The following is an 18,729-nucleotide window of genomic DNA, read 5'->3' on the forward strand; positions in this document are numbered from 1 at the left end:
CTAAAATCTCTCTGAGTGATGCCACTGTTTGAAAAGGGAAATTATAACGGTTCTACAAAACAGTGTCTGGTCGCAGGTCTAGGGGACTTTTAAATGATCACTCATCATGAAAAAATCAATAGAGCCATTTGAGGTGAGTAATCAAGTAATGCCATTTGAGTTCACATTGATTCTTGAGTTTGAATAAACTACACATTTTATAGTGTAAAGAAAGAAGAAAGTAGTGAAATAAATACAACTCTCCCCTGTCAACCAGTGGAGTTTAAAAGATAAATCTGGAGGGAAATAGCAATGTCTATCTCAATGGGTTAATCACTGAAAATGAAATGAAAAAACAAAAAACAGTTGACTTCATTTTGTTAATTTTGCAAGTGTGACAGAGGGACTATGCCACAGTGTAGGGTGGATAGAGGGGAAGTATAGGGTTTGTTAAATTTCTTCTACTGAGCAGTAAGCAAACATAAGCACTACAATGTAAACAGTACAGTGACACCTTATAACACAGACCTTTGTTCAATGGCTAAGAACTTTTTTTCTAAGTGAAGAAGAGATTCCTCCCAGCGGAGAGTCTTACAGGTTGATGATTTACCTGAATGTGTGGAGCCCTCGATCATTGTGGAGTGAACAGAGCTTTGAGTGTTGCCAGGTGCAGGTCTGAGGGTGAACACTTGATGTTTATCCAGCATGTCCACCAGGATCTACACAACAAGGATTACAAAATCGCTGCTCATTTAGGTGTACAGTCACTATTGCATTTTGTCTCTGAGAGGATGTTCATAGTGATGGTTGGAGGGGTTTCTTAAAGTATGTCAATATGTTATTTGATTAAGAAATGTTAAAAGAAAATGTCTGTTCTCACCTTAGCTGGAACATTTCCATCATTTAGCAACACCAGAGGAAGGGTAAGTATTCGTCCTGCAAGTACCCTCCTGAAGTGCAGCATTGGGCTTCCTTGGTTGTTCCTCAGAGCTGGGCGTACCACACACATACTGGGGAGATTTCCCTCTCCCATTAGGTCAAATTCCAGCACCTTGCTCTTGAATGTCGGTGTCATTCTGGGTGAGCACAAATAAAAACAGAATAGGTGGGTCTTGCTCTGAATGGTAAAGCAAGAGGGGATACTGTCCTTCAATATTCTTGAATTCTGAATGTCCAGCACGTATGGGAAAAATTGACAACAAAGATGACTTTGACAAATAATGGAACAAACAGCAAAGAGAACACCAAGCTCATATTCACAGATTAGACTTGTATACCTGCTGATTCCCTCTATAGTAGCCTCAAAGACAGCACTGTAGAGCTGCATCGTCTGTGGTGTAAAGGTGACCTCGGCGAACAAGTGTGACTGGCTGGGAATGCTCAGTGTTGTAGCAGACAAATCAAAACACTTCATGGTACGGGGTGTCTGTAAGGAAATGAAGGATCAGTTGGACCTGTTAACAACCTTCAGCTAGAACCAGTGATCCTTATATCTTCATATATCCTTAGATTTATCTATGTAGTTTACATGATTTACCTTTGCAGAAACATACCGGATGGCCAAGTTGAGCATACAGGGCACCTTGCTGTTGTTGGTGAGTTTGAAGCAGGCCTTACCAGTTCGCCCAACCAGGACATTGTTGAAAAAGAATTTGTTCTCATCTCGGACATAAATACCTTCAGCATTAGAGAACTGCTCAGAGGAGAGCTGACTGCTGTTGGAACACAGATGGTGTTCTTCAAAGATAGACGCTGTATCTAAAGCAATGCCTGGGAGTCACAGCAAAAAGAACAGAGCCAGATAAGTCAAAGGAATAGCACTTGATGAAGATGGTTTACCACTTTTTCCTTCTTATATAGCCTTCAAATTACAAAAGCTTTCTGATTATTCAGATAAAGCGATTTGACATCACATTGCATAGAAATGAAAGCAGCAGTGAGAACTGTTTTGTTCTAGAAAACAATCCATGTCTGTCTTACTGATTAAAGGGAAAATCCAATCTTATGAAATGTATGGAACTTAGCAATGGAAATATCTTAGGTCAGGTTCATTATCCTGTGAGGAACTTTTGGTTCGTCTTTTATTTTGCCATGGTATTTCTTATCTCTTTGCTCTGGTCATGGGTACATTTAATTATTATTTGTCTTAAATAGAATCATGCTGTCTTTTCACAACCAAATGTATCACTAATTGTGAATACAGGTATTTGCTTGAGAATTACATTTTTCCTCAGTTTGCTATTAACTGACTTGTGTGACACGTACCCCATGGAATTTTTTTCAGGTATTAAACATGAAGAAAAATAATCATTCTTGTCACTGATGTTTTTTCTGCATTTTTAGGTTAAAAAGAGGCATCATTGTCTGTTTCATAACCATTAAAAACTCCTCTCAGTAGCATCAATCAAATAAGACACAATAAGCTTTCACCTGGCTTGCAGACTTCTGCCATCAGTCTGTACTGTATGCCCTCAGGCTGGTCTGAGGGGTCACGGTCACTGATGTCAATGTACAGAAACTGGCTCCAGTTACCCAGCTGATCAGCAGGACAGTCCACAATCACCACCTGCTGAGACCCAGGCTGCAGTGTTCCGGTGCACGGAGACACTGAGAACGCGCCTATGGTGGGGCGATTCTGGGAAGAAACATAGGACGATCAGAGAGGATACAAGGATAACTAGAATCAAAAGTAGACAAATATTTAAATTGAATAAAATAAATCGAAATGTGGATTATATTTTGCTTTTCATGCATCTTTTTTTTACATAATAATAATAATAATAATAATAATAATAATAATAATAATAATAATAATGTGTTTTTCAGATAAGAATATTTGATAACAAAAACAAAATGTCTGACATGGAAATCTAGAGCAAGATAGGTTTCATTTTTACATTTGATATAAATAGCATGTACACTAAATGAACTTTCAAAGTTTTTGTTTTTCAGTCAAAATGTCTTCTGTATATTTTACAATTTAATTTGAACACATTTCTGACTTTTACCTTTGCAGCCTTGCTTGAAAGCACAGTTGGAACTCATTACATCAAGGTACATAATAATATTGTGAACATTAATAACATAAAATGCTTCTGGTGAAAAAACATGTTTGGGAATGTAATAATATTTTAAACACCTAGACTTATTAAGCTGATTTTAATTGATTATTTATAATAAATATTATAGTTTAGTTTCACTCTAACATTTCCAAGCTTGAAACAAGCAGACATAAATGAAAACATGGTTGTTTTGTAATAAAAGTTAACGCACCTATTGAACTCATTTAATGTTTGTGAGCAGAATGAAAAAAATCCGGAGAATGTTAAACAACACACAAGATGGGAGCTATGGCCTGTGAGCTTTCTTACAAACTCTAAGAAAGACAAAAATGTAGTGAAATGTCCAAATGAAAAACTGAATAACTGAACTGGCATTGTGAGGGTTGTTATCTCTGCTAACTGTCTCTCACCTGAGTACGACTCATGTCTCTGCAACTGGCACCAGCGGGCCTCCCTGAATGGTTCTCTTGAAGCATCTTTTTACCTGGACCCCTTTCACTAGAACACCAGGACAATCACAATGTTATTTCAACATCTTTAAGAAAACACAAAGTAACGCTGGAAAAAGCATTTTGAAGGCTATTGGCCCTATTTGGCAGTAGTATAAATTGGTTGTCTAAAGTACATGATGCACTGCAATTTTGGGGCGTGACCGTCTATATTTTGCAGTGCTCAATCCGGGCCCAGAGCCAAGCGCAGAGCATGAAGAGGAAGGAATATGTGGCTTTATTATACATAGGTGTTACATGAATCAAACCAATCAGAGTGTCAGAGCTCATTCCCTTTAGGAGCCAGATGTGCCTGCAGGCTGTTGCAATGCTATTAATGGCAGGTTTCAGTTTGTATTCCAAGATACAAGGAACTCCTGCCGGCAAGTTACAACCCGCACAGGTGCACCAGACAATTGTAATGCATATGACGGTTTCAATTTTACTCTAGCTCTTGCTGAAGAATAGACAATACATGTTGTCTGCGTCTCCCCAGACATTTCTTCACCCTCTCTTGGACTCTCTGCACAGAGCATTATAATCGCAAATTCCAGCACTGGCTCCATTGTTTACGTGAGGTCAGGTGAGGTGGTGTGATCCTCTGCTGGGGACGATAATCTTACTAAAATCCTTATGTGATGTGTCATGATTTTCAAATCTTGTATTGTGCGCATACTTGAGATTATGGAGAAGAATATCTTTTAAGATTCTCCTGAAGTGTGTGATGCCAACTGATTTGAAAATCGGGTAGGATTTTTAAACTCCTGTAGTCTGAGCCAAGCTTAAGAGGCGGTGACTCTGAGATGAGTAGTGTTCATTTTCAAATCTAGCAGACAATTATATGTACCTTTCATCAATCTATATTTTGAGCAGAGGACTTTTCCTTTAGAGAGAAATAAATCTATATGACTGTAATACTTTTACTCAGGTAAAGGAAGCACATGTCATCCATAACTGCTGAATGTCATCTTATAGACATTAACACTGAGGTGTCTTAAATGTAAGGGAAAATACCCCATCAGATTTACATTCTCAGAAATGTATTGACAAAGTGGAGGCTGGAACCGCCCTCTGCTGGCAGTTAGATCGTGCATTGTGATAACACTGCATATTATTTATACAAAATAAAAAAATATATACAAAATACCAAGCTGTTTCTAATTTACACCCAGGATAAACTCACCATTTTATTAACAATTTTCCTTATACATTTTCATTTTTTTGGAGAACTGTATCTTTTTTGTATCTGTGTTCTGATCTCCTACCCTGGCTTTCCTGGTGGAGCAGGCTCCATAGTCATGCGAGAGATGGTGTAATGGGTCTCAAAGACTCCAGTGTTCTCAATAGTAAGAAACTGGCTTTTTTTGCAGCCTTGGACCAGTGGACCAAAGTTCATGTCACACGCAGGTGTGATCTTGTACCTGAGAAAAAAACGAACAGAAATTCCTAATTAGCGCTGAGGCTGAATTTTAGAACGGCCTCTTATTGACAAAATAATGAAGTCTTCATAATTTGATGATACGATGAGAGGATAAGATACTTTTCAGCAATTCAGTGCTGAACAGAGACTAATGAGAATTATACAACGGAAGCAGAATAAATCAAGTCTTAACCTGCAGAAGAGAGCCTGGACAGAAACCTTGATGGCTAAGATGGTTATGGTTTCTCCGACCTTACCAATGTTTGGTTCGATCACCTGCAGAGAACAAAAAACTGAAACTCAATATGAATGTTCTTTTCTGATTTTTTCTTTTTTGCATTTGCCTTCTTTGGACAGTTACAGCTGACACTAAAAAAAAAGCATTATGGGATGGAGAGTCATGCAGCAAAGCATACATCTATAAATAACAAAGGGTTTTTGTGATTATGTAGGATTCTTCTTAACTGCTAGACCAACAGCAAACTGTTGTGTATAATGGTGTTAATGAAGAATATTCTGTAGTTTATTTCAGTAAGTGATCTTTAGAACTGCTTGATTTCCTTTAGGCAGACATATTTAATCATAAAGTTAAGCTAAAATGTATTAAATACTAAGAATTCATAAAGTACAATTGATGTAAAATGTTTTTTTATATATTGTCAGGAAAGGTTCATATTATTTAACTCTCTGGTATTAACATCTATGTAGAGTATATTATATGGTCCTATTGTTTAAATACTGCTGTTTTTGAACTGTTATTTTACCCTATAGCAGATCCATGGACACTTTAAATAATGTGAATGAATTTTTTGAGACCAGTGTATGGATCAGACCTCACAAGGCAGGACAGGTTCATCTTTCAGTAAGAGTTCTGTAGTAGGCCTGCAGGTGATCTGCACTGTTGTTGGCTTCTGGTGGGGCATTAGAGATCCACTCTGAGGGGACACCGTAAACATGGAGTCTAGGTTCGGCTGGGCCGGGTCAGTCCGCTGACACGTAAACCTTGTGGAAAGAAAATAATTGAATTTGTGATTGTACTGATAGAAGACCGCTGTGCTTTGCATGGTCACTTATCATACCATCTCTGACTGTGAGCTTCATAAGTGCTGTGGTAAGATAAATGAACTGATGGCAATTTGCAATATTTATCATTTAAGTTTGGGTAATTTGGTAAATAAGAAAAACTGAGTGTTCAAACTTACTTGTAGGCTATTTCATATTTTCCTTTGTTTTTCAACCTTAGAGTCAGTTTGGCCTCGTCAAAGACTTTGATTGTTCCAAAGTTTAAGCAGCCATCTGGGGAATAAGACTTTCTGATTAGTTTATAGTTTGTAAGTCTGCTAGGTATACTTTTTTTCATGCATTTTACATCAAGAAAATTATTTTTTACTAAGTGAGTTTAGGGCAGCAGCTCAATCACATCAGTATTTATGTCCATTATGATGAGACATACAAGTTAGAGAAAATGCTTTAACATTTTTAATGAAATGTTCATAAGCTCTCTCAGTTTCTACCTGGTGAGATGTCCAGAGTTATATTATAGGCTTCAGCAGAGACCTGTATATTTTCAGTTTGTAGGATTCCTACAATCTTCTCCACATCAGATACCTGAAGCAAAACACAACACATTCTGTACAAAAGTAAAATACCCAGTTTGACATACAGTATACAATCTTAAATAAATCTCTTTGTTTATGCTCTATGTATATTCATTTGACTTGATTTAGATTTTTTTTACATGTGTATTTGATAGTTTAACTCTACCTCTAGACGTAAGATCTTCTTAATCAAGACAGGCTTCTGAGCCCTGAAGTGCAAGCTCAGGGAGAAGGAGGAGTTAGGTGAGATGACACCCTGATCCTGTGGCACAGCGAACTCATCCCTCAACTCCTCAACTCCCTGCAGTTTCCAGGATACAGGCAGAGCAGACTTATTATGCATTATTAAACTACGGCTGTCCCGCCTAAAGGGAGAAGGGTGGAAGAGGGTAAGTTCAGCAGAGAAAAAGGTCAAAGGGAGAGACACTTCACTTTATATATTTACTGATATCATTCAGACGGTTCGATTTTTCTACCTGTGGGGCAAAATCCTGTCAAAGTGAAATTGCTTGCACTCCAGCTCCAGCTCTGGCCTAACACCTAAGCAGGAGAGGTTTATGATGACAGGCTCTGGATTGTCTTTGATGCTGCACACTAGGCTGTCCTTTATTTGTCCAACTTTTGTTGGGTAGGCCCACATGGTCAACTCCTAACATGACAGAAGAACAGAAGTACTGATGCTACTGACCATACTTTGAATTACTTCAAGTGACACCAAAACATTCTTGATATGATATTTCATTTAGCTATTGCAGGCACATGCATTATCTCTATCTATACAGTAGGTTAAGACAATGTCAGTAGACTGTGCTTTTGTACCTTTTTCTGATCAGGTTTGAGAGTCATGGTTGGGGGGTCGAGCAAATACGTGGTGGCTTGGGTATCATGCTGGAAACTGAACACGACTTCAGCCTCTGTACCTGAGTTGTTATAAATCAAAAGTCTCTCTTTGTTTTCTGGATACCGATTTTCTTTGTATCTGTAAAAACACAGACACATGTGAATCTGTAAAAACAAGTGATACATAAATACTGGGCCACTCACTGCCCGTGTTTCACTTCTCACCTGTCTCTGGTCTTGCCACATAGCAAAGGTCCAAACTCAAAGTATCCAGGTTTTATGACATATGACTTCTGGAGCCCTTCTTCCATCTGTTGCACCTTCTTAGTGAGAGCAAAAAGAGTCCTGGAGAAACCACATATGATTACTGTTAATTCAAAGGAGGACATGTTTTGTAATTTCTTTTTGATGTCAAAGAAACATCAAAGAATGATTCTTATTCCATAAGAAGTCACTCCTGTGTATGAAAAGGGACCAAAGAGAGAGCATTGCAGGAACGGTATGTTTAAATACTGTTTAATATGCTGCAGCTGAGTACGTATTCAACTCTCCAGCCTACAGCAGTGTGCTTTTGTTTAATCATTGCCTGTTAAGTGACTTGTTAAAAAAGGTGTTAAAGATTAAAACCTAAAAATGAAAAAAAAATTGTAGCTTCTGGGTGGCTTCAATAAAGATATATTGCGCATATTAATATTGAAAGTATATTTAAGACAGATGTATATTTTTAAGTAGTAAGTATTTTTGTGTGGTAATACCCCTTCCTCTTCCTTTTTGTATTACTGAATAGCAATATGAAACTGACTGACTTGTAATCTTTGCAGATGGAGGGATAGGTGCACAGTCCTCTGCAGAGCAGCTGGTAGTTTCTCTGGGTCCCGAGAAGCTCAAAGTTGAAGATCTGCTCATATTTTCCTTGGGACTCTGGGTAGAACCAGATCTTCAGAACCACTGTACCGTTGGCAGGTACAACCCAGCGAAATGTTGTCAGGCTGCACAAAAATACATACCAAAAACAAAATAACTCTGTAAATAAAAAACAAGGCAAAAAAGCCCAATGTGCCTGTGTTTATCTTCAATTACCTCTGGCTGCGTTTAAGCTCCAAGTTCCCTTGTAGTTGATCCTGTCCAGTGCTGCTAGATCTAGGGGAGACTTGCAGCTGAGGGGAGCGTAAGGGTTTCCCCTTTGTCTTGGCTGAAGGCCGTCTCTTGCTCTTCTGACTCTCTCTTCCTTTTTTATCCCTGTCCTTGGTTAATGCACTCTCCTTATTGCTGCCCTTGCCGCGGCCTTTAACAGATGTCTCCTCCTGTAACGTGAAAAAACACAAACATCATTTGGATTTAAAAACCTGTGATGTTCATATTACAACATACTTTTCCCTTTATTTACTGTACTAATTTGTAAACATTAACATGTGTGACTATAAAAGAGTTAATTATGAGCCAAGAATGTAATCCAAAATCCCTCCAAAACTGCCACTTCTTAAGATAAAATATGTAGCTTTCTTTTGTAAGATCGTCATACCATCATATACTTATGCTTTTTTGCCAACAACATGTGAAATGTGAAAACAGGAGGGCTAAATGAACCATTACCTTTACAACCTGTACATCATCCTCTGAATCCTTCTCCTCCTCACCCTGTTCATCCAACCCAGAGGTAGCAAGGAAGGTGAAACAGTCACAGATGAGTTGACTGTTTGACTGCTTCCTGTTTTTGGGGAATGGAACTATCGACAAGGTGGTGGAAGGAGGGATGGGTGGCCCACTGGGTCCCAACCCTAAATCATCTAACACCTAACAAGAACAGAAAAGAGAAAAAGTGGTGATGATAAACACATGGAAAACCAAGGGATAGGTTATACCTTGGGAAGACACATTAAGGTAACTATACCGACAATAATAACAGAAATATCAGTAATGCCGTACCTCAACTAGTGGAGGCAGGATTCTGCCATTAAGCAGCTCTGTAGCACCTGGATAGTCTTTCCCTGTTACATTTAGCACAATGTGAGGGATGAAGTCCTGTGCCGACACACTGTCTCCAGTCTTGTCTGCTTCAGTTGGTGATGGCATGGGAGATAAAGCCTTACTATTGGCTTTCTTGCTCCTCTTAGAGACAGGGGTCTATGTACACAGGGCAGAGATAAACGAAATGGTTTGAATTCTGTTTTATTTTGTGGCCTTTGATGCCTTAATTAGAGATAGTACAGTGGATCGAGTCAGAAATTTGAAAAAGAGTGTGGGGAATGACATGCAGCAAATGAACCACAGGTCAAACGCCTCCTGCCTAGAAAACCATAGCCTCCGTACATTGGGCATGCAAACTAACCACTAGGCTACCGGCACCCTCATTGATTAAAATCTTGCTTAGTAGTAATAATACAACAATCATGTTGTAAAGTAAAGCAGCACATAAAAAGAGGTATCTTCATATTTCCCTTTAATATATGTCATTGGAAATAGATGAATGCACACGTCAAAATCCAAAAGAAATAAGCAGTTTACACCTTTAATCTGAACTAGAACTCTGCTGGGAAGATTCATCTATGTATTAATTAGTCTACACAGCTTCCTGTAGCACAATCTATACTTGAAAGGTGCAATTAGATCCCTTTAGCTGCTAGCATAACAGGTAACCTTTACAATGTAAAAGTCAAGTTAGCATGACTGCCATCAGCTTGACTTTGCCTTCAAAATGTGTTGTGAAAATTGATGTTTTCTTTTAAATGGAAAAAGCATCTCCATAAAGGACTAGCTTCCCTGCACTCTTTTGGACAAATTGAAATACAACACACCTCTACACCTTGTTTGTGTGTGTGATGTCACTATTCAGTGATAAAAAAAACAACAACCTCAAATTCATGCATTTTAACATGGTTTCATATATTATGATACAGTAAAGGGAACTACATATTTAAATATGGATTATATTTAACTTCATTTTCTATTTAAGCATCTAAAATCCATGTAAAATGTTTCTGCAAAGCAATCTACAAACAACATTAAATGTTGAATCATTATTATTGAAAGTAACCATTATGTCATGTTTGGAAGACAGGTTTAGGGACTCAAGGTTTATTGAAAACTTCCAAGATTCTGACAATGGCAGGCAGTTTAAGAGAAGATACAGAAGCATATTTTCTTCCCACTTTTCCATGAAGTTTTTAACTTAATATTTAGAAAATGCAACTGTTAGTTAAGAAACTCACATGTTTTTCTGGAACAGTCTCATCTGTCTCTGGGACCAGTAACCAGCCCTGAACTCGATCCCAGTGCTGCAGGGTGTACTCCACCTGTTCCTGGCTCTGCTCGTACAGACTAAACAGAGTCTGTAGCTCATCCACACAGGACTAGAGAGGGAAGCAGAGGTGGATGATTCAGTTGACACAAAAAGAAGATAACATAAATAATCAGCAATTGTGTGAGGCTCATTCCATATGTAAGATATAATATGACTAAAACTACCTTTAATCACTTATTTAACAAGTTTTAAAGGGGACATATTATGTAAAAGCCACTTTGACAGTGTTTTTGAACATATATTTTGGTAACCTGAGTGTCTACCAACCCACAAAATGTGAAATAAACCCATCCAGTCCTTTGTTTGAGGTCTGCATAAGTCTTACAACGCAGAGAAAAGTGCTCAGTTTCAAATGTTCTCTCCTTGTGATGTCACAGTGGGATTCTGGTAAATAAATACCCTCCCCTCCCCTGGTATCTCCACCATGGACTCCATCCCCAGCCGAGAACCAAACTTTAGCTTAGGTCTGCCATTTGTATTCTCGCTAGCGAAGAAGTGATGCCTACGGGGAAAACTCAGGGGTCCTCGTTGCATTTAAAGAGACACACACACCAAAACGGAGCGTTCTGAGAAAGCTGGTTTATACAGGGTCACAAACCTCCTCTGGTGCTTGATTCATGTTATATTTTGACCAAGGCACAGCACAGATGTTTAATTTAGACCACAGGGGACTGTCTGAAAAGGTGGAGAAGGGGGATAATATATCCTCTTTAACTGCGGCAGACAGCTGAGACATTGGAAGTTTTTTGTTAATTATTCCCTTGCTGTCATACACAACTATTAACTTTGTTGTCAACATGTTTTATAACATGATTCAGTTTTTTGAAAATCCCCATTACACATAACTAATTAAACATTACAACACATCTTGTTTTTCTTGTCCCTAAATGTTTCAATCACAAACTACTGTGATGTTACTCAACTAAACTTTGTATTGGGAACACAAGCTCTTCATCATGAAGGCTGCCATCTAAAGCCTAATGTTTTAAAACAGCTTACAGTGACTTGTAGGATGGTGTATGGGGAAGTCACTAATTACGTTTACAATAAAACTACCTTTTCTTTTTCCAGCTTGTTCGTGAGTTGAGGAGACTCTTCTCGTACTTCTTTGGCCTCCGCTGTCTGCTTTTGTGAGTCATCTTCCTCTATGCTATGATGCACTATAGAAGCAAAAAGGTCAATATGTCAGCAACTAAACACCAAGTCCTATAAACAATCAATGATGGTATTGTGTTCATATTATCCTGTTACCATTCTTGTATGAATGGGATTAGTTACTTCTGATGGATGATACTACATAGCGATCATCACTACCATCAGTGTGTGAAAGGGTATGAATGGGTGGGTGTGACATGTGGTGTAAAAGCGCTTTGAGTAGTTGGAAGACTAGAAAAGCGCTATATAAGCTCAAGTCCATTTACCATCCATTTACCAAGATGTTAAAATAAACTGTGTGATTCTTTAAAGCTGTGTGCACCTTCATTTGGGATATGTTGTTCCCTCTGGTCCACAAGAGACTCTTTTGAGTTGTGACAAGAAGACATTCTCCCTCCATTTGGTGAATCTGTTGACTGGAAAGAAAGCGATAAACATTTCATATTCACAGTAATAAAAAGTGAGTGCTTGTGCTTATGGGAGCTTTCAAGTAATTTCTGTTCATAAATTATTTTGTATTTGTGTTGAAATGGGATAAATATACAGACCTTCCTTCCCTCCAGCAAGCTCTTCTTCCGAGACACTTCTTTCCTATCCTTCTTTCCACACTTTTTGTTTTTCTTCTTCAGCTCTTCTTCTTTCAACCTCTGCATCTCCTCTTGCAGCCTCTTTTCTTCCTTCTCTTTCTCTATTCGCTTTAGCTCCCTTATACACAAGCAAATGCATAATTACAAAAACACTCAAACTTTTTAATGGTTAAAAAATCCCATTGTAGTGGGGACATATGAGCAAGTAGTAACAACATTAAGATTAAATTAGGACATTAAACAAATATACAGAAACATAGTACAATCAAATGTATCCTATTATCTTGATTTTCATGTTCCTTCATTGACACCTCTGTATATGGCTTGCTTTTTTTGTAACTTTTATAGGCTCATTTCAAGACAGCTAAAAATACATTTCAGAAATTGTTGGGGTAATTCTCTTGCTACAATAGTGCCCTCTGTGCTTTTATTCAGCTCACTGTCCAGTATCATCTTGTGTACTTGAGGCAGTGTTGCCTAGTCTATCCTGTCATACGATATTCTCTTGTCTAATATGTATGTGACGGTTGCATTCCATTTACCAATTCTCAAAGGAGTTGTGATTTGCTTTGCTTTAAATAGTTCTTTCTAAGCATAAAACCTAATGTCCCATCCCCCGTTCATTCAATAAATGTGCAACAGGTTGCTTGATTGTCAAGTTTAGGGGCTATAATGGGGTTTAGGTTTGAAAATGGTAACAATGAAATCTGGACTATTTGCACCACTTAAATGACAGGCGTATTTATCAGGCTTTGATCAGGAATTTATCAAATCTTTCACCACCAAAACAGTGTGGTGAATGCCCTTAAAAACAAAAATCCCCCATTTGTCCAGTGACTACCTTAGTTTGGGCTGTTTTAACTTCTGTATTTGTTGAAGGTCAATGAGCTCTTTTTCCTTCTCAGACAGAGCATCGTATTCCTCTTCATCAAGCTCCTTGAGCCACTGCTCCTCTCTGTAACTTCTCTCTCTCTGCAGAGCCTCTGAGGGACATACACGGACAGTTAAAAGAACTATTCATCATCATACATCAATACTGAAAAGAACAATATCATATTTGCTGAGGTCTGTCCTTTGCAACATCTTCATGAGGATTTGTGTAGGTGTGTGAGGTGATGCGTTTTTACCCTCGGTTTCTCTCTGTGCCCTCTCACGTGCTTTCAGAGCAGCATAGGAGTCACACAAGTTGACTGCATAGATGTGTTTACGGTTATCCAGGGCCTTGAGAACAACTTGTAATGTGGTTGCTGCTGATTGAGTGTACACAGAGTGTAGGCCGTCGATCACTATGCCACGGTAACAATCACTTAGCTGTTTCCATGACGGCAGAAATAACAATCACAAGAGAAAGACATAAAACACAAGAAGACAAAACGTCAGTGAAACTCTTCAAATCTCTTCCTCAGACATAATAACAACATCTCTGTTAGTGGTTATTACGATAAAGATATATCACAACCAATGTACTTTGCAAGATATGTAAATATATGCCAAATATTTTCAGATCCATTCATCATTCTTTTTTAAAATGTATATTTCAGTGGAATTTTTGTCTTTGACATATTTACCCTGTTTTAATGTTTTTATCTATTGGCTCTGTTTTGTCTATTTGTGCCAAGATGCTCAGGGAGAAGTTTTGCTGTTTGATGACCATAGAGAATTTTGAATACTTTGAATACTATTTGTAAGTGTTGAGGGTGTATGCATGCACTTTTTGAAATCTGTCATAAGAAACATAGATATTATAGGATAGGTGACATTGTGCCCCTACAATTAACAGTTTTATCATGTGTCACAGAGTACATAAAAAATATTAACTATTCATGCCATCATTTTAAAAGGTTTTTTCAAGATTTACTGTTGGGTGTTTCATATCTTTTATTTTGAAATTCAAGGAGAGAGAGCGAGAGAGAGTGGGGAATGACATGAAGTAAGGAGCCACATGTTGGATTTGAATGCAGGCTGCCTGCTTAGAGGACTACAGGCTTTGTACTGTACATGGGGCGTGCAAACTAACCACTAGGCCACAGACGCTCCGAAAGGAAACACTTTTTGCTTACCTGAAATCTTTCCGCCAGGATATCTGCCAGTAGCTGTTCAGGCAAAAGACTACTAAGTGTTGTCATATCTCCTCCCTGAAGCAAAACCACAACAAAGGATTAGGTTTATTCCACACATTAATTTCACCATAGCTAGAATTTAAAATGATCATTTTATCTCCAGACTAAAATGATATTTTGCTGGTGTTTAAATTGTACAGACCAGTACTGAAATTTACTTCAATGAATGAACAGCTCAACCTGACACAGAAACACACCAGATGAACCATAACAATGAATACAACCTTACCAAGCAGAGGGTGAAGCTTGAGACTGCAGCCTCCTGAAGAGCCTGAGCGTCATTGCAGCTGTCATCACCAGGTTTTTTAGGATCTTTTACGGCATCATGTGAAGCTGGATCCGAATTGGGAGATGGAGCTGAGGCTTCAAAATGGGCTGCAGGTCCTAATTTTGTGGTTCCTTTAGTAGCCTGTGCTAGAAGCAGATAGATACATTTAATTTTAATATAACACCTTTGAGCTGGTCCTGTGATGTTTTGGGTTATTAATGTATGTAGAATTTGGATAGTGACTGTCTAAGAAAGAGTAAGAAGTCTGTCAAACTCAAACAGCAATTGTAATTCCAGGACCCACATATAATCCATATCTGTTTTTAAAGAGAAATGGAAAGTATATAACACTAACCAGCCTCCTCAACCTTCTCAGCGTACTCGGCAGCAGCACAGTCATAAAGCTGTCTTGCAGTCAGGCTAACAGGAGAGGTACCATTCATCAGAGCTTGTCTCACCACAGCATCAACACTCAGACACGTCCCTCCGTAGTGCCGTGCCAGAGAAGCAGCTGTCCTGCTTTTACCTGGAAAATTTGGAGGTACCAGATGCATGCAAACTTTAATAAATACATTGTCATCGTAGCTATGGATGTCTTGATTGATTTTTTTGATTTCTTTCTGATACTCTTGGTCTTATGTATTTCAAAATTGCAATTGCAAAATGTGTGACAACCTTTCTTCTTTATTTATGCTACAGAGTCAAGACCTTTTAATTGTTCACCTGTCAGTGGGGCTCCATACACAATAATAGCAATGCCTCTGCGGTTGTGTGCTGCCAGACCCTCTGCTGAAAGGTCAATGCACATGTGGCGAGCAATTGCTCTGGAAACAGGTGTCATCTCAAGCTGCCCCAGTCTCCCACTGCTTCCCTCTCTTGTAATCTCTGAAATGACTGAATGCACACAACACAGAGATTTTAAAAAAAACTGTAAGTGAATGCAGTTTAACTGAAAGACTAATGCAAGTGTTTTTAACTAACAGGCAAGACTATTATAACACTCTCCCTTCTGGTCTTCCTGAACATTCATTAAGTCAACAGCAATTAAAATTAAATTCTGCTGCAGAAGTGCTGACAAATACCAAAAGGTATTTCCATTATCATGTCAAGATCTGCATCTGAAATAGTTGTACTCACATAATTCTGCTGGTTTCGCCCTGGAAGTGTCTTGTAATGACATCCTTTCTTCATCATGTATTTCATCAGTTCTAGCCATTTTTTCATCCAGACCTGCCTGCAGCACTGCTGCACACCAATTCAAATATATAGAAACAGGTTAACACTGATACAGAATGAAAACAAACAAGCCAACTATTTAGTGCTTGCATTTGAACAAGGGTGTGAATAAAGCTACCGTCATCTTTCAGTTGGGAACCGTACTCCTTGTAGTAGTCGAGCAACTCTTTAGGGAGACTTTCACCAGGGGCCCTGGGGGGAAGCAGTAATGTGTTGTTCTCATCATAACCCTGCATCAGACGTAGGATCTGAAAGGGATCAAGATGTGAGGAGGGAGGAGGGAGAAAGAAACCAAAACAGTAAAAGGAAGGATTTAAAAAAATACAAACAGAAAAAAACATTAATAAACAGTTGTAAAGCACGTTAAAAAGGTAAGAAAAGAGACAAGACTAGTCTAGAATAGTGATTTACTTTTTTAGGGCAGTTTGTTTTTCAAACGCAGTAAGAGAGAAATGAAAAACATTATAGAAAGTAAATCAATTGCATATTTTTTAAACAAACTAAACGACCTGTAAAAGGAAAAACAGTTGTAATGTGATACAACACATGACCGCCGACTGCAGTGATCTACAAGACAGTTACTCTGTATAAGGAGTAGAGGAATCCACTGTCAATGATGAAATAGTATCTTCAGTATCATCATCTTACTTTTTGAATCCCTTCACTTCAACTTACTCCCTCCTCACTTATCCCTTTGCAATCATACAGTTGTCCCATATAACACTGTCACAACTGACAAAGAAAAACATTTTATCCTCTGAATTTCTTTTTAAAAGCTTTTGTGTTGTCTTTAGGAATGTGTATTACAGACCTAATCAGTGTTTTGTTCTGCTAAAAAAAGGGGATGTACCTTTTCTTCCTCAAGATACTGATTGTCAAGTTCCAGGGAGTAGAACTCAATGGGAAAAGAGCAGGGGTTTCTGACTATAACCTCAGCTTCAGATTCAGTGCTGAGAGGCAGACAAGGCTCCAGCTCCAGCACTGACGGGCAGAACTCAAGTTGTGGTTCCTCAGCCTGCCCATAGGCTTTGATGAACAACTGCTGGTTGCTGTTAGCCACATGGACAACAAGCTGTCTGTTGTAGGAATGCTGCAAAGACATACAACTGCTTAATAAGTGTTTCCAATATGCACTTTGATAAACAACTTAGGCTCCTCACCTCCTCAACAGGGCTGAACTTTATCTGGACATTGACACGTTCACCAGGAGACAGTATGCCCGAGCTTGGAAACATCTCAAACACCACTGGCGGTGGTCGCTGCTCCTGCGAAGCTTTTTTGCGCTGGTAGAGTGGAAGAAACTTATCAACCTGAGAGGGAACAAGGCAGGTGTCATCCTCATGCTGCTTTGTCTTAGCTTAAATTATTTTCAATAATATTCAGAAAAATCAGTTTCTCCATGGATGAAGATAAAAGATTCTAGGGACATGTATATCTTGTCAAGTGGATACTTAAGTACTAAATTAATTGGAAAAGTTAATTAAAAGAACCATGAAAATACTTTTTATACCTTTTTGAAAGGTTTCACCTCCTCAGTGATGCTCCAGTGGCAGGGCACAGCCTCATTATTGGACAGCTGTATTGTCTTCATCTGGTGGTGAATATTATATTACACATGATTTAGCAGGCTTTCAGCAGCAGCCTAAGGGCCTTGTCATGTCACTTTGACTGATGGGGAGATATTGATTTTCAGTAAATGCAAAGCCTTTATGATGTTTCTAACATCACCTATCATAGTTTTGAGCTGGTGGCTCTTCTGTGAGGAGGTATAATCCAGTTAATTCACTTCAACTGTGTTAGTATTAGACGGAACAGTCCTTCAAATTATACACTTCACATAATTTGGCCACAAGATGGCACCAAAGTGAAGCAGCATAATGATGCTCATTAGTGCTCTCAGTTGTGTTCTGACCTGCTTTCCAATTCTACTACTTGTACGTGTTAATTACATTAAAAATGGACAGTTACACTAATGCTTTTTTTTTTTTTTACACTGAATTTGTTTTTAATGATGTTAGTTTAAAAAGTATATGACAGACTTGCAGGTAATTGAACATTGCAAGAATGCTTTGTAAGGCTTCCTAATTGTATCTCGCCATTTCATGTAATCAAGCTGCATTACCTGACACATGCCACACTGCAAAGTGTCAAACTGTAGAGTATCTGTTGAAGCAGCGATTGCGGGCAAAGTCACTGCTGCACACAGCCGCACCTGAACCATTGGACCGCCTGCAACCTGCATAACAAAACACAACTATATCTCAGGATCTGGGCAAAAATACTGCTCGTAAAAAAAGACCAACTCTGGAGAAAATGTACACTGATTTAGAAATATTGATAATAATTGCATACATGTACATGTTTGTGTACTGTCCGCCCATGTGTACCTGTATTGGCATGACAACACTTGTGTCCCCCATCTTCAGGTTGGCTCCATTGGGGTCAAATTTAACTGTGAAAGAGTTTGTCTCTCTGCAGGGCAGGTTTTTCACTCTTTCAAAGTCTGCACTGAAACCTTTCATGAAACAACAACAAAGACATAAGCATTTTTATTTTACAAAGGCGTGTTGAACATCATTAGAAATAGTTTGACATTTAGGCAGGAGACTGAAGATAAGGTCAATACAACTGTCATAATGTTTAGATGAATATGTAGGGGTATCCAGGAGGTTGTA

The 18,729-nt window shown here is 38.5% G+C and overlaps 1 protein-coding gene across 1 annotated transcript in view; it reads right to left on the minus strand.

The window, feature by feature from the left end:
* The window catches only part of hydin (HYDIN axonemal central pair apparatus protein), a 76,446-nt gene that overhangs the window by 11,348 nt on the left and 46,369 nt on the right, over positions 1 to 18,729 (minus strand). Inside the window, exons 31-63 of the mRNA XM_061036995.1 lie at positions 18,442 to 18,569; positions 18,177 to 18,290; positions 17,565 to 17,645; positions 17,215 to 17,364; positions 16,905 to 17,144; positions 16,173 to 16,302; positions 15,542 to 15,712; positions 15,174 to 15,344; positions 14,780 to 14,883; positions 14,491 to 14,565; positions 13,558 to 13,741; positions 13,272 to 13,413; positions 12,392 to 12,548; positions 10,597 to 10,737; positions 9,314 to 9,511; positions 8,981 to 9,181; positions 8,468 to 8,691; positions 8,194 to 8,376; positions 7,613 to 7,732; positions 7,367 to 7,526; positions 7,024 to 7,196; positions 6,714 to 6,912; positions 6,464 to 6,557; positions 6,152 to 6,245; positions 5,783 to 5,951; positions 5,143 to 5,225; positions 4,795 to 4,950; positions 3,452 to 3,539; positions 2,410 to 2,623; positions 1,510 to 1,749; positions 1,257 to 1,401; positions 860 to 1,055; positions 590 to 698 (exon numbers count right to left, since the gene is read on the minus strand). Of these exons, the coding sequence (XP_060892978.1) occupies positions 590 to 698; positions 860 to 1,055; positions 1,257 to 1,401; positions 1,510 to 1,749; positions 2,410 to 2,623; positions 3,452 to 3,539; positions 4,795 to 4,950; positions 5,143 to 5,225; positions 5,783 to 5,951; positions 6,152 to 6,245; positions 6,464 to 6,557; positions 6,714 to 6,912; positions 7,024 to 7,196; positions 7,367 to 7,526; positions 7,613 to 7,732; positions 8,194 to 8,376; positions 8,468 to 8,691; positions 8,981 to 9,181; positions 9,314 to 9,511; positions 10,597 to 10,737; positions 12,392 to 12,548; positions 13,272 to 13,413; positions 13,558 to 13,741; positions 14,491 to 14,565; positions 14,780 to 14,883; positions 15,174 to 15,344; positions 15,542 to 15,712; positions 16,173 to 16,302; positions 16,905 to 17,144; positions 17,215 to 17,364; positions 17,565 to 17,645; positions 18,177 to 18,290; positions 18,442 to 18,569 (5,034 nt within the window). The remainder of the gene's footprint in view (positions 1 to 589; positions 699 to 859; positions 1,056 to 1,256; positions 1,402 to 1,509; positions 1,750 to 2,409; positions 2,624 to 3,451; positions 3,540 to 4,794; positions 4,951 to 5,142; positions 5,226 to 5,782; positions 5,952 to 6,151; positions 6,246 to 6,463; positions 6,558 to 6,713; positions 6,913 to 7,023; positions 7,197 to 7,366; positions 7,527 to 7,612; positions 7,733 to 8,193; positions 8,377 to 8,467; positions 8,692 to 8,980; positions 9,182 to 9,313; positions 9,512 to 10,596; positions 10,738 to 12,391; positions 12,549 to 13,271; positions 13,414 to 13,557; positions 13,742 to 14,490; positions 14,566 to 14,779; positions 14,884 to 15,173; positions 15,345 to 15,541; positions 15,713 to 16,172; positions 16,303 to 16,904; positions 17,145 to 17,214; positions 17,365 to 17,564; positions 17,646 to 18,176; positions 18,291 to 18,441; positions 18,570 to 18,729) is intronic.

Source organism: Labrus mixtus, chromosome 4, assembly GCF_963584025.1.
Source record: "Labrus mixtus chromosome 4, fLabMix1.1, whole genome shotgun sequence".
Classification (NCBI taxonomy): Eukaryota; Metazoa; Chordata; class Actinopteri; order Labriformes; family Labridae; genus Labrus; species Labrus mixtus.